This window comes from Podarcis pityusensis (genome assembly GCF_964106645.2).
Source record: "Podarcis pityusensis genome assembly, chromosome: 5".
NCBI lineage: Eukaryota > Metazoa > Chordata > Lepidosauria > Squamata > Lacertidae > Podarcis > Podarcis pityusensis.
In genome coordinates, this window is record NC_138032.1 from 75,517,685 (window position 1) to 75,531,491 (window position 13,807).

A 13,807-nucleotide genomic window follows, 5' to 3' on the forward strand; every position below is an offset into this window, starting at 1 on the left:
GTTTTTTACAGTTCTGTTGAAAGCCACCCAGACTGGCTGGGGAAACCCAGCCAGATGGGTGGGGTAGAAATAATAATAATAATAATAATAATAATAATAATAATAATAATAAATTTTATTTATATCCCTCCCTCCCCAGCCGAAGCCGGGCTCAGGGTGGCTAACAACAATAAAACAGTATAAAAGTACAGCATAAACAACACTCTAAAATCATTCATTATAAAATTAATTAATTCAAGCCACTGGCAACCATTGGGCCAGAGCTCCGCGAAGATTGCCGAGGGAGGGAGTCAGGCTGTGCCCTGGCCAAAGGCCTGGTGGAACAGCTCTGTCTTGCAGGCCCTGCGGAAAGATGTCAAGTCCCGCAGGGCCCTGGTCTCTTGTGACAGAGTGTTCCACCAGATCGGAGCCACGGCCGAAAAAGCCCTGGCTCTAGTTGAGGCCAGCCTAACTTCTCTGTCACCCTATCAATATTGAGAGGGCTGAATTTGGAGGCAAACGTGGTGTGGTTCAGTGGCTGGCTCTTCCTGACTATGAGAGAAGAAACTGTGCTGTATTAGGTACTACACTCAGTCTCATCCCAACAATGTGGTGTTGTGCATGCAATGCGCTTTGTGCATTGTCGCCATGACATCACACACATGTGACGCACACACTTGGGCCCCACAAATCTTGGGCACAAGATGGTGCCTTTGATTGACAACCGTACTTTATCGCACTCCAAGGCCATGGCTCATATTACATTTGCTGTGGACATGCCACTAGAACAGTGCCCCCCTCCCCTTCCTAATGATTATGTTATGTGTCTCCATTAACCCCAAACTCTGAGATCCATTTTGTTCCTGTTCCAGCTGCAATGGGAGCAACCTTTTGAAAAAGAGTCCAGCAAAGAGGTTATCCTTCAGAACAAATTTCCAAAGAAGCAACAAAGCCTGGTATCAAACTGTTCTGGAGACAGCCTCCACGTTCAAAATATTAAGCCACAGAATAACATCTGAAGATTGGCCGCTGAGCTTTTGGGAATGAGTTCCTGTTCTGACAGTTCATCATACTGACTGGGTCTGACATTCTTCCTTGAACAAAAGAAAATATATCAGTACATATAATTCAATTTAATCACTGCGCTGAGGCAAAATCTGTGCACTCCAAGACAGCAATTGCTATTCTCTCAGGCTACTAAGAAGCATGATGATCTGAAAACAATTGGAAAGGAACTCTCTAAAATGCCAGATCAGGCCCAAAAGGATTTGGACATCTGCCTCCTGTCTCCTAACACTCATCAAGACAGTCAATTTTGTGTATGGGCTCCGTTCAGCTTCTGAGTTGTTTTTCAAGTCTATTTTTCTTTCAGGTTTGCCATGCCAATGTAATATAAGTGAGAGACACATAGCCAAAAGATTCATCTGACTATTTCCGATCATTGTGTGACCTTCACCTCTGCAGCCCTTGGCGATGTGCACCCTTCCTTAATGCCCCTGCAAAGTGGCACTAGCACAAAGGATCTCTGAAATTAGTGCTGTGCTGAAATACACCCTTCAGATGGCAAAAGTTTTCTTCCCCCGAGAAAGAGGTTTCCATTTTTCTGTCTCCTCTCTTTAGAGGTTTGGAGCTTGCCTTATGGCTGAGAGATGGCCAAAGATTATGTGGGCATTTTTTCTTTCCAGTAAACATTCCTGGTTGGAAAAAGCCTGCATGGGAGGAGTTAGACCTAAGGGACATTACTCAGTGCTAGAGCAATGCAGAAGGCTCCAGGACCGGGAGAGACCTGGAGCTTTGATCAATGCATGAGCACCTGGTGAGGCTGCAGGGATGCTCCCATGGCAGGGGTGTGGTGTGCTTGTGGCGGTGGCAGTAGTGGTTGCCCACAGCAGCAGAGTGGGAGTGGAGGCATGGTATTGGTGGTGAGTAGCATAATCCTCAAGCCCAGATCTACTGCCTGAGGCGACCACCTCATATTGCCTCATGGTCGAGCCAGTCCTGGCTGCTGCTGTGCCTCAACTTAGATCAGGTTGTGACCCAGTAGTGTGTCCAACCCATCTGTTGAAAGCCAATATTTTTAACAGCCCCTCCCTGCTATGAGGGAAGAGACTTTCCTTTTTAATTTTTGCAGCCAACTTGGAAACCAAGCTGGTTGGAGGAGGCGGAGGAGATGAGACATCCGTTCCTCTTCTCTCACCCTGATCACTCGCCTATATGGAATTCCTGATTTCCCATGAATACCAGGCAAGTAGTTAAACACAAGGCTGATCTCTCCCTCCCTCTCTGTCAAGATGCTGTCAGCGGCTCTGGGATGGTTGCCTAGGAACATACAAAGACAAGGAAAAGTTTCTTACCGTCCTTTTTATTTCAATATTTACAGAGAGAGGCTATAGAACCCAGCCTCTTGGATAATGGCATTTGTCCTGAGTGAATCTCCACCCCACCCCCCGACTCTCCCACTTCCACATCCGTCATTCGTACGGATGCTGCTACATACCCTCTGTCTTTGAGCTCTTTGCTCTCCTATTTTTAAGGCTCGCCGGGTTCTGGGAGATGGAAGGTCTGGGATGCTTTCTAATACACTGTGTAAGCCAGCTGCCGCTCCGGTTCTGCCTCCTCCTCTCCCATGATTTCCCAACTTTCCCCCTCATCTGCCTCTGAGCTGTGACCTCCCTCAACCCCCTGTTGGAAATGTATACTGCCTTCCTCTTCCTCCTCCCTGGAAGGGTCAGGATGGGGAGGCGGTCTCCACCATTCATCCTCTGCCCAGTTCCTGCCACTCCTTTCCCTTCCCAACATTCTTCACTTTTACTACAAAGCAACAACCCTGTTCGTGAGCCATGACTTCAAGAAACAAACTATAAACAACAGTTGTCCATAACTGTTTACTACTGACATGTTCTACTCAGACTACTGAATTACTAAATAAGAGTGGCACAGTGGAAAAGCAAAGTAGTCTTTCAATGAGTCAAGTGCAGAATATAGCTTATTCCACTATAAACACAAGAGATGAGAATACAAAGGAACCAAGTGAATAAAAGTTGACAATAAAAAACAACAACCAGGTTTCTGTTTTTATTTTTAAATCAAATGTAGGTTGATATTTTCTTTTAAATAAAAACAAGGTCTTAAATGTAGATATAAGCATGCTAGCCTAGCCTTGCATTTAAGCACTAGCCTGGTAGGTAAAGACCACCAGGAATTCTATACAGGTTAGTGTCTGGGCTGGAGCAGGAGGTGATGAACTTTCAAAATGGAGACAGTTGAGATTGGACCAGCTCCCTAACCTGCTGTTTATGAGGCTCAGAGTGTATGAGATCAGAAGACTTAGAGAACAAAGGTTTGTGGCTTTTAGGTCTTAACTGTAATAGAAATAGAGTTCTCATACTGTGATACCTGCCAAGACCTCCCTCGGAAAGCACCAGCAATTGTTTAAGGAAAGAGTGAACTCTACCCTCTCTCCCAATTTACTTCTACTTTGGTGTGTGTTTTGGAAGGACATGGCAGCAGAAAGCTAATCTGCCTCATCAGTTAGTGTAATGCAGAGAAATGCTACCCAAATCTGGAAAACACAAGTTTAGATGCTGGATTCCGATATCTGCAGGCAATGGGACTGCCAGGACTGCTCCCACCACTGGTTTGAGAAGTGGTATACACACAACATCAGCCACAATCCATATCTATCCTGTTGTCTCTTACGAAATAGTCAAACTTGCTTCAATCCAAGTTGAGAACAAGAATGTACTAGCAGTGATTTAAGTTGGTAATGCATAAACATCCTGTGTGTCACTGATGCCGGTTAATAACATCTCTAACCCATCTTGGTACTCCAGATCTCAACTCCAGAAAACATCCGGACCCATCAAATTATTTCCCACTGCCAGCCCTGAATTTGCATTCTTTTATTTCAAATATCTCAAATCCAAAAAGTGACGTGGTTAGCAGATCAATCGCTGGTTCGGCTAAGGAAATGGCATTTTCTCTAACTGGGAAGTATTATGCTATGGGGATCTTCTATAAACCCTCTTGGGAAAGTTTATAGATCTGTTTGCCTATTCCTTTGTTTATCTGTCACCACTATTCTTTAGGCCTTTGTTTCTTTAGGCCTAGGTTCTCTCGCTCACACATTTCTCATTGCAAAAAAGTGGTGAGCAAGTGGGTGCTTGCTCGCTTCACCCTCCCCAACACATTCCTGATGGTCTGGCCCCTAGAGTCTCCATGCTTTGGGGTGAAATATCTGCAGCAGGGAGCCAGCCCTACTCCATTCAGAACCCTGTGCAAGTAGAGTTCTTCATTACACAGCGAGACTCCATGAGAAGAGCTGGCTCCCCACGGCTGACATTAATCTCTCCTTAATGTCTCCTCACCCACGGAATGGGAAACTTCTGAAGGAGCAACGTCTGAATAGGGCTGTTGGCACATGATTCTAGGTATATTCAGCCTTGCAATTCACTGGACAGCCAATGCATTATGAGACCCACATTGGGTGTGGGTGCCTCACAACATGGGAGCTATGGGGTACAGAAACCCCCACGGGTTGTCCCTGCAAGGTGGAGTAGTAACGGAACTGACTGGATTTAAACCATATTTCTTTCCTTTAGCTCGCCGAAGCTCTATGCATGGGATAAATTAGAAATTACTACAGTGGAAAAAAGAGTAACAGTTCATCCCCACTGAATACCCAACTGTCAGACAGCGAAGCGAAGTTCTTGTGGGTCACTTTTTCAGTCTGCACTGCGATATTCCTCTCAGACTCTGCTGAGGTTACCTGCACTTTGCCAAAGGCAGAGGGAGTGGATTCCGGGAACTGAATTCTCATTGGAGAGATATCTTACAAAGTATGTTTGCTTTAGGTCCATTAAAATTATCCTCTCCCTCACGCCAGTTTTGGATTTTGTAGGTTTCAAAGATAAATGCTTTGGGTGGTGTTCAACTAAGATTTACCCTTTCTGTGCCCCTCTCTGGGAGAACAGCCAGATAGCGGTCCTATCTATTGCACTGCTACTGCACGGAATTTAGCCATGAGGAAGCAGCCTCTGTAGTCTGGACTGTAGCTCAATATTAGAGCATCTGCTTTGCATGCAGAAGGTCCCAGGCTTCTCCAGATAGGGCTGGAAAAGATTACCTGTCTGAAACCCTAGAAAACTGCCACCAATCAATGTAGACAATACTGAGCTCGATAGGACAGTGGTCTGACTTGGGATAAGGAAGCTTCCTGTGTTCCAGAGCACGACAGAATGAACACAGCCAGGTTAGACGTGCTAATTTCAGTGGGTCTGCTCTGAGTAAAAGTTAGTTGGATACCACCCTTCTGTTTTAAACCCTTTCAATGAAATTGCAGATAAGCGCGAGATAGAATTGCAGGGGGGAAGGTCCTGGGAGCAAGTCTACTTTTCTACACAGAGATTCCACCTCTTAAATCTTGCAACGTAAAACACTGTTTTCTGTCCCACTCCAGGCACGTTTTGAGTGGCGTGGGTCACAAATGCTGCCCATGCATGGAATTCCTCCAACTTTGTCATTCCTCAGGAACCCATCTTTGAAGGAGAACTTCAACATTTCTTCCGCGTCTTTACCACTTTACTGTAATATCTGACAGGAATCCCAGAAGGCCCAATGAGGTAAACATCGAATAAGTAGACTGTGCCTGCTTCAAGCCCGCTGATGGTTTCGGTCGTCACGGCTCGCCGGAGATTGAGATCGTGGAAGTATTTGCACAGCACCTTGTCGCCTTTTTGCCTTGACTCTGGCCCTGAGCACCTGTCGGCGTTCCTGGTTTCCATCCACACCTGGTCCTCCTCAATCTGTTTCTTGTACACGCAGTACTTGCTCATCTGCTGTGTGCCCAGCCAGGCGATGGTGACAGAATTGCAAGTCCTCAGCTTGCTGAATGACTTGATTTTCAAACTCTCTGGCAAGACTGGGAAGAAAGGCCTGTGGAAGAGAGAGGACACCTGTACCTTCACAGATGCGTTTGAAGGTTCTGTGGAACCCAAGTGCACCAGGTAAAGGTCTCCCGGCCTTCCCTTCAGCATGAAGTGCCTCAAGCCGGCAAAGCTCTCTGACATGAGCACTTTCCCACCTCTGGCTATCTCGACCCGTATTTGGCCACTGCAAGACTGAAAGGCAAACTGAACCTGCTTTTGCACAGCCTGGTACTGCAGATCATGGAGAGCTTCCTTCCTCCCATCCAGGGTGAGTTGAATCACCTTCCCATCCTTTAGGATGGTGACTTTGGGCTCCGGTTCCTCGAGGGTTCGGGCAAAGGTTCCAGTGTAGGCAGCACTGGCGTTGGTGAGGAAGTTGACGACAAACACATCAAAGTAATACTGAGTGCTGGGTTTCAGGTTGGTGACTGTGTAGGTCTTCTTGGTGCCAACACATATCTGCCTCACCTCCCCATTGCCAGCTTTGCTAACAAGGCTCAGTTCGCCATTGGGCATGATCATCACTTGCTGAGGGTCCAGGACATACGGAGACAGTGAGAGCGCTAATGCTTGCTGCGACGTCACTCCAGAAGGTCTTAGGGCTGTTTCTGCTGCACATAAGCTCTTGTAGTTATGCCTTTCATTTACCAGAAGACAATACTGGACATTTTCTTTGTGCTGCAGGGCTGTTGAACTCTGCTTCCAAGCCAGGGTTACCGTGGTGTGGCTAATGCCGACGACATCTATGCGTGGATCCATTGGGAGTTCTGGATACAGGTGCTCAGAAGTTGTGTCTGTCGTTAGATACACCGTGATTTGGGTGTCTCTTTCAATGGACAGGAATTCCAGCACGTAGACAGCGGAATAGTAAGATGTCCCCATGTATGTCTCCACAGAATTGCCTCTGTAGCTGAAGAGAGTAGACACGGTCTTCATGGTCTTTGGAAACTTTAAGGCTTCCTGAACGTCCAAATCATCTGTCAATGACATATGGAAATGCAAAAATATTTTAAGTCACACTTCTTTGGGGGATGGGCAGAAATGTTCAGCTAGGTTTGGAGAACATTTTTCAGACTGAAGGCCTTGTTCCCTTCTGGGTGTCAGGGACTGGGCAGAGGAGGAATGGTGGAGACCGCCTCCCCAGCTTGACCCTTCCAGGGAGGAGGAAGAGGAAGGCAGTTTAGATTTACAACAGGGGTTTGAGGGAGGTCACATTTCAGAGGCAGATGAGGGGGAAAGTTGAGAAATAATGGGAGAAAAGGAGGAGGAGGGGGAGGAGGAGAAAATAGAAACACCAAGGGGATGACAGCTGATGGACACAGTGTCTTTAGAAAGCATTCCATACTCCCCCTCCCAGAACCCGGCGAGCCTTGAAAGTAGGAGAGCAAAGAGCTCAAAGACAGAGGGCACATAGCAATACCCATAGGAGAGACGATGAGAGTGACGAATGAGGAAGTGGGAGAGACGGGGGGGGGGGGTGGAGATTCACTTGGGACAAATATACCAGTATTTTTTTCTGCTGCCAGGAAGGAAAAATAGAGCCGAGGGATGAATCAACCATCATGAATGGCTAGCTAACATTGATGACCCTCCTAATCCATGGCCTTGCATGCATCTCTTACCACGTGCTGCTTTCCCAAGGTAGTTTGCTGAAGTCTTATGGACCCGGATGCTCCACTCAATGGGGACATCGCACGGAGTCACTCTCACAGTGAACGGTGCAGAGGTCCTGCCTTTCTCTAAAACAAAATAGTACCTTGGAAAGAAGGGAGAAGAAGAGTCCTTGAGAGTCATTGTACCCTGTAGGCTTCCACTAGAAGGGACATCCCTAGCAAGTCCGAGAAGATGCATACAGCATCAATGAGCTCTTCCCATTCACAAGTCTGGGAACTACAGCAGTGGATACTGAGGTGGGGCTGTGCCACTCACCTGACCACCAGGTAACATCTCAGCTCAAATCTGCAGACAACTTCATAAAACTCACAGCAACCACAATCCCAGTAGAGGGGTTCTTGCAAACTACTGCCACACATGCACAAGTCTTTTATTTTGTGACTGCTGAGACCCTCTGGGAGATTTGTAACATCATCTGATCACGTAGTCGCATGCCTCACATCCGGACTTTGTGAAGGTAGAATTTGTTTTCAAATGCTTTTGATGAGTGATATCTATGTGATTAATAAGGTGTTGTTTTTAATGCGAGCCCCAGTTTTTAGCAAAGATACTTATAAAATGGATTTTGTAAGTCCATTTGGAACAAATACTTTAAAACTCAACCCGTTGCTTCAGCTGAGGATAGATGCCATATTTTAAAACCACAACCAATTATCCCAATTTATTCTTTTCACTTTTACTGCCCCTCTGAGAGTTCTTCTATGTGCTCTTGCGGTCATGCTATACATTATGTAACCTGGTAGCATTTACATGGCCTTGCTCCTCTCCCATTCTCTGCAGTGCCTGTGTCTGAAGCGAAGCAGCTGGCTTTCATGTATGAATATGCATTGGATTTACAGGTGCTAATGTGATGAATTGGTGTCTCGGGGGAATAGCAGAGAACTACTGGTGACAGAGCAAAGAACCTCCTTGCAAAAATGGTGATAATAGAGAACTTCACATTCTGGTGCACAATACTGTTACTTGTAGAAGCAATATATAATAGAAATATCATGAAAAACCATATATTTCTTCAGATGAGATCTTTGCATTGTAACCCACAATGGGAGGGTTCCAGTTAAGATTGCAGCCAGTCGGCCACACTTTCCTTCAGGATATTGTAAGTTGTTAGGGGCTCATGCAAGCCAGTTTCTTCTCTCTGCTTGCTTTTCTTTCCCAACTCTCACTCAGTTTTCTGTGGCTCCTATGAGATAACTGAGGAAGCTAACATTTGCAGGGTTTGTGTTTGGCATCACTGCATTCCTCAGGAATACGTCCCTCTAGACTTGGCTCCAATTAAGATTTGGCTCCCTTAAGTTCTGCATTCACAGGAATGATTCCCTCACCCCCAATACAAATAGAGATAGCATTTTGTCAGATGTGTGTCTGCTTATCTATTCTTGAGGCAAGCATATGTAAAGAGCACAGATCACTTTCATTTCTGTAGATGAATAATGAAGAACTTTGTCCATCATCCCACCAACTGGAAGAGATGGAGCTGCTAAGGAACGTGGTGGTACCGTATTTTTCCGTATATAAGACACCCCCATGTATAAGATGACCCCTATTTTTTTTTAAGCCAAAATTAAGAAATTAAGTTGTTTAGGGTTTTTTGGGGGGTGGGGGAGGTCACTTCCGCCAATCGCTCACCCGTCTGCCTGTCACTGCCAATCGCTTGCCACTGCCACTGCTGATTGCACACTTCACCGCAGCCACCAGTTGTCTGCCCACCTTGCCACAGCCGCCAATCGCTTTCCCAATTGCCACAGCCACAGCCAATCGCCAGCAAGCCTTGCCACAGCCACCAATCACCCACCCAATTGCTGCTGCCAATCTCCTGCTTGCTGCTGCCATTAATCGCACGTCCCCCCTCTGCATTCACTATCTGTGTATAAGACGACACCCAATTTTTGCCTAATTTTTTTAGCAAAAAGCGTCGTCTCATACACAGAAAAATACGGTACTTATTTCTGGAGGGTATGCACACAATGGAGCTATTTTGTTAGTTGTTTAAGCTTGCTCTTTTGACTGCTGTAGAGCGACAGTGCATACTTTTGATCTTAGATGGAGTGTGTTGCTTGTTGCAGATTTCATATTTTACTCGGATGCAACAAAAGGATGTACTCTCTCTGGTATTTCAGGGTTGTGCATTAGATGACGTCCTGTGTGGTTAGCAGATTTTTGTAAACAAATGCTTGCTCCCCCCCCCCCCCACTGATGGTTAGTGGCTCTTTCCTTTTCTAAAGAAAAGCAGAGGAATACATTTGGCACCAGCTTGGCTGCAGGAGTTGCTGGAAGGAGGTGTTCAAGGCACCATCCAACCATCTTAGGGAATCCACTCTGGATTTGTGCTGGGTTTAGTCCTCAGCCTTTTCTTCTCCCGAAGATGTCCTGCAAGCCAGAGGAGGTTTAGGGTGTGGTGTGGCTGCAAGAATTCGGATGAAACGAAAGGACATATAAGGCTCCCTTTACCTTTTGGGTATATCTTCCAAGAGGTGCACTGTGGTTTCCTTGCCGTCTGCGAGGATGAATGTATGGTAAAAGTTGAGGAGCTCACTCTTGAAGCTTTGCTGTATGCTGTGCGCTACCTCCATCGAATGGCAGAAGTACATGGCCAAGAGGAGCACTGGGGGCAGGCAAGCCTGTGACCCGGACATCGTAAGAGCTGCAACAAGCAGGGGACACATTAACAAAGCTGGAGATTTCTTAAATTCTATACCATGCTATTGAGTTACTACAGATCACAGATGACAAATAGCTCAGCCAGACCCTGTTTGATTTGAGTTTCATATCTAAACATACAGCAGGACACCTACTGTGTGATGCCTCCTCTGGCTGTTCAAACATACCTATTTATTAAAGCTTTCCATGGCCTGTGATCCCACTTGAATGGTTTCTAACTAATATTGTTTTGACATGTTGTTTTTATTGGATTATTTTGTGTGTGTGTGTGTGTGTGTGTGTGTGTGTGTGCATATGCATGCCAGACCCTCCAAGTGTCCCTATTTTCCAGGGACAATCCCTGAATTAGAGAAGCCGTCCCAGTTTCTGATTTGATCCCGGAATGTCCCGCTTTTCCTTAGGACATCCCTATTTTCATTGGAGAAATGTTGGAGGGTATGGCACACACGCACATATACAGCACACATATGATAGAAAGACTGGTTTATAGGAAATTGCCTTATTGTACATCACCTTGGTATTATCTGAATGTGGGGCAATATGTCAATCTTTTGAAAGAAGGAAAACAATATTCATACCCTGATGATGATGATTAAAATGTATATACCTCCCTATACCTGCAGGTCTCAGGGTGGTTATAATAAAAGATCACAATACAGTGGTACCTCGGGTTACATATGCTTCAGGTTACATACGCTTCAGGTTATACACTCCACTAACCCAGAAATAGTGCTTCAGGATAAGAACAGAAATTGGGCTCCAGCGGCGCGGCAGCAGCAGGAGGCCCCATTAGCTAAAGTGGTGCTTCAGGTTAAGAACAGTTTCAGGTTAAGAACGGACCTGCAGAAAAATTAAGTACTTAACCTGAGGTACCACTGTATAAAGACACAAAATACATGATAAAAATACAAACAAAAACAGCCCAATAAACCCCACCCCTGTCCCCAACACATTTTAAAAGGGCATTGGATGTCAATCAGCCAAGGGCCTGGTTAAAGAGGAATATGTTTGCCTGGCACCTTTGTGTATGATGAACCAACTGAGCCTCCCTGGGGAGAGCATTCCACAAACAGGGAGCCACTGCAGAAAAGGCCTCTTCGTGTGTTGTCACCCTCTCATGGAAGAGGCACATGAAGAAAGGCCTCAGAAGATGGTTGCAGAGTTTGGGTAAGTTTATATGGAGGGAGGCGGTCCTTGAGGTATTTTGGTCCCAAGCTGTTATTGGTTCCTAGGGGTGCTAAATATTTTTCAGCCTGTGGGCCCCATTCCCTTGCAGACTGGGTGCACTGGGTTTTACATCATTGTCTTTGAATGGAACTTGGTTTGGGAATGCTTTGAACTAATTGTCTGGATGTGTCCCAAGGTAGATAGAAAAGCACTGGAGTTAAGGTTAAATTATGGTTGTGTGTGTTGCTGCTGTCAGGGAACTAGGCAGAGGGCCTTCTTGGTAGTGGTACCCGCCCTGTGGAACACCCTCCCATCAAACGTCAAAGAGATAAACAACTACCTGACATTTAGAAGACATCTGAAGGCAGCCCTGTTTAGGGAAGTTTTTAATGTGTGACATTTTAATGTAATTTTAATCTTTGTTGGAAGCTGCCCAGAGTGGCTGGGGAAACCCAGCCAGATGGGCGGGATACAAATAAATTATTATTATCATTATCATTATTATTATTATTATTATTATTATTATTATTATTATTATGTCACCTAGCATGAGTGATGTCACAGGCACTGTTCAATAGGCACTCCAGGCAACACTTCCAACCACAACTGGTCCCACTTGCCATGGAAAAGAGCTGCATTTTCTATGGCAGAGTGCTGGGAATTTGCGATGTCTGGATGTTATATAATGAAGAAGCAAATGACAGCACGTTTGTCGCAGCATAAACTGGTCATCTGGAAAGACCATTGCTTTAATTGATTAAGAGAGAGAGAAAATAGAGCAGCATATGGGTCAGAGTGGGGAAAACTGCCAACTTCTGACAACCATTGTAGCTGTAGAACAAAGTGTCGGTAGGTAGGGGGTGCTCTTAGAACAGTATCAATTGTGGGAGAAAGCCTCCTTAAACTGAACTGTAACACACAGTCAATAAATTAGCAAATTTGATTCACGAACAGTGGTAGGAGAGAGAATAAGACATAAATACAGAAGAACAAAGAAACGACGTTTATTATTTAGCAGGGTTTTTTTTTTAAAAAAAAGATCAGTAGATCAAATCCACTAACTGTTAGAATTCTGGTTAATATTTATGGCTTGAGTCTGTAGTAGTATCACTGCACTACATCTGAATTTGTAAGTCTGATCCTTGTCAGTGATGTATCGTAAGAATAGGCAGTTTTCATCAGCCACAAAATGTGGCATCACATTCTGTCCTACACCTCAAAAGCGATAGCATTTATGTTGCCTTCAGGATTTAGGATGCCTTCATAAAATGTGAAGCAGGGAAGTAAATGGTTCATATAAAAAAAAACCCTGTCCAAATATGTATGAATGATGCTTGCCAAATTCTTTTGCATCTCAATCACCTCAATAAGAATAACAGTATATTAACATTCTCACTATGTACTGATATATTCCTTTGGCAGTTTGTTTGCTCAAACCATATCTTATAAAGTCAACATAAATATTCAAACTTCTAAATTGACATGAACTTTAGGTTTTCCATACTTTAAAGGTAAACAGCGGTCACAGATTGCATTGATCCCCAAGCCTTCTTGCCTGGTAAAGACAGATATTGTAGGCTGACCCGAAATAGAATACCATCCCCATAAAGCTACAAACCTATAAACAGATTCTTGGCAGTGAAAATAAATAAATAAATGCAAAATAAATTGAGAGGGAGGAACCCAACCATTTTACTGCACTTACCTTTAGACAGATGCTATCCTGGCAACTTTGTGCAGAAATCCAAATGAAACACTCTGACCCAGACTTTTTGAGATCTTTGCTGGCAGATGAAAAACACAACTGGGAAACCTGTTTTTATAGGACCGAACTGACTTTTCCATATGTTTCAAGCAAAAGGATTAAAAAAAAATAAAAGCTTTTAGTTTTATAGGCGAAGAGAGAAAAGTTCTTTTGTTTTTCTTTAAGCCTCTGCAATACGGATCTCCTCAAAACCAAACGGTCCCCTTCCTATACCTCTTGTACAAATATATTACAACTTTGTATTTTGAGAGCAATTTTCTTCTTCTTCCTTGTGGACAGGCAGGCAGCTCAGCTAGAAAGGAGCGCCATGCCCCACGGGTGGCTGCTTAGAGAGTGGGTCTTTGACAGAAATGCAAAAGCGTGTCTGTGTGGGAGGTGTGTGTGTATGCTCATTTAACCCTTTTGTAGTATTAGGTAGCCTACAGCCTGGTTATGTCCCCGCGTAATTTCAATTGGATGGGCAGGGACCTATCCTACTTCTAAAGTGTTCTGCTATCAGAATTGCATCAGAGTCATTTGAACTCACTGTTCTTTGACATTAAATATCAACAAACATGAATAAATGGGTGGATTAAAAACAACAACACACACACCTGTTGTATACATCTAAGCCCAAGCCTAAGGTTTGTAGAAT

The 13,807-nt window shown here is 44.7% G+C and overlaps 1 protein-coding gene across 1 annotated transcript; it reads right to left on the reverse strand.

Moving 5' to 3' along the window:
• Window positions 1–2,395: 2,395 nt before the first annotated feature.
• Window positions 2,396–13,341, reverse strand: LOC308476888 (protein NDNF-like). The gene is made up of 4 exons (XM_081005006.1): window positions 13,114–13,341; window positions 10,032–10,224; window positions 7,529–7,662; window positions 2,396–6,883 (listed from the first exon to the last, which is right to left on the reverse strand). Exons 2-4 carry the CDS (start codon window positions 10,214–10,216, stop codon window positions 5,532–5,534), a joined length of 1,671 nt encoding a protein of 556 aa, XP_080861132.1. The 5' UTR covers window positions 10,217–10,224; window positions 13,114–13,341; the 3' UTR covers window positions 2,396–5,531.
• Window positions 13,342–13,807: the final 466 nt, after the last annotated feature.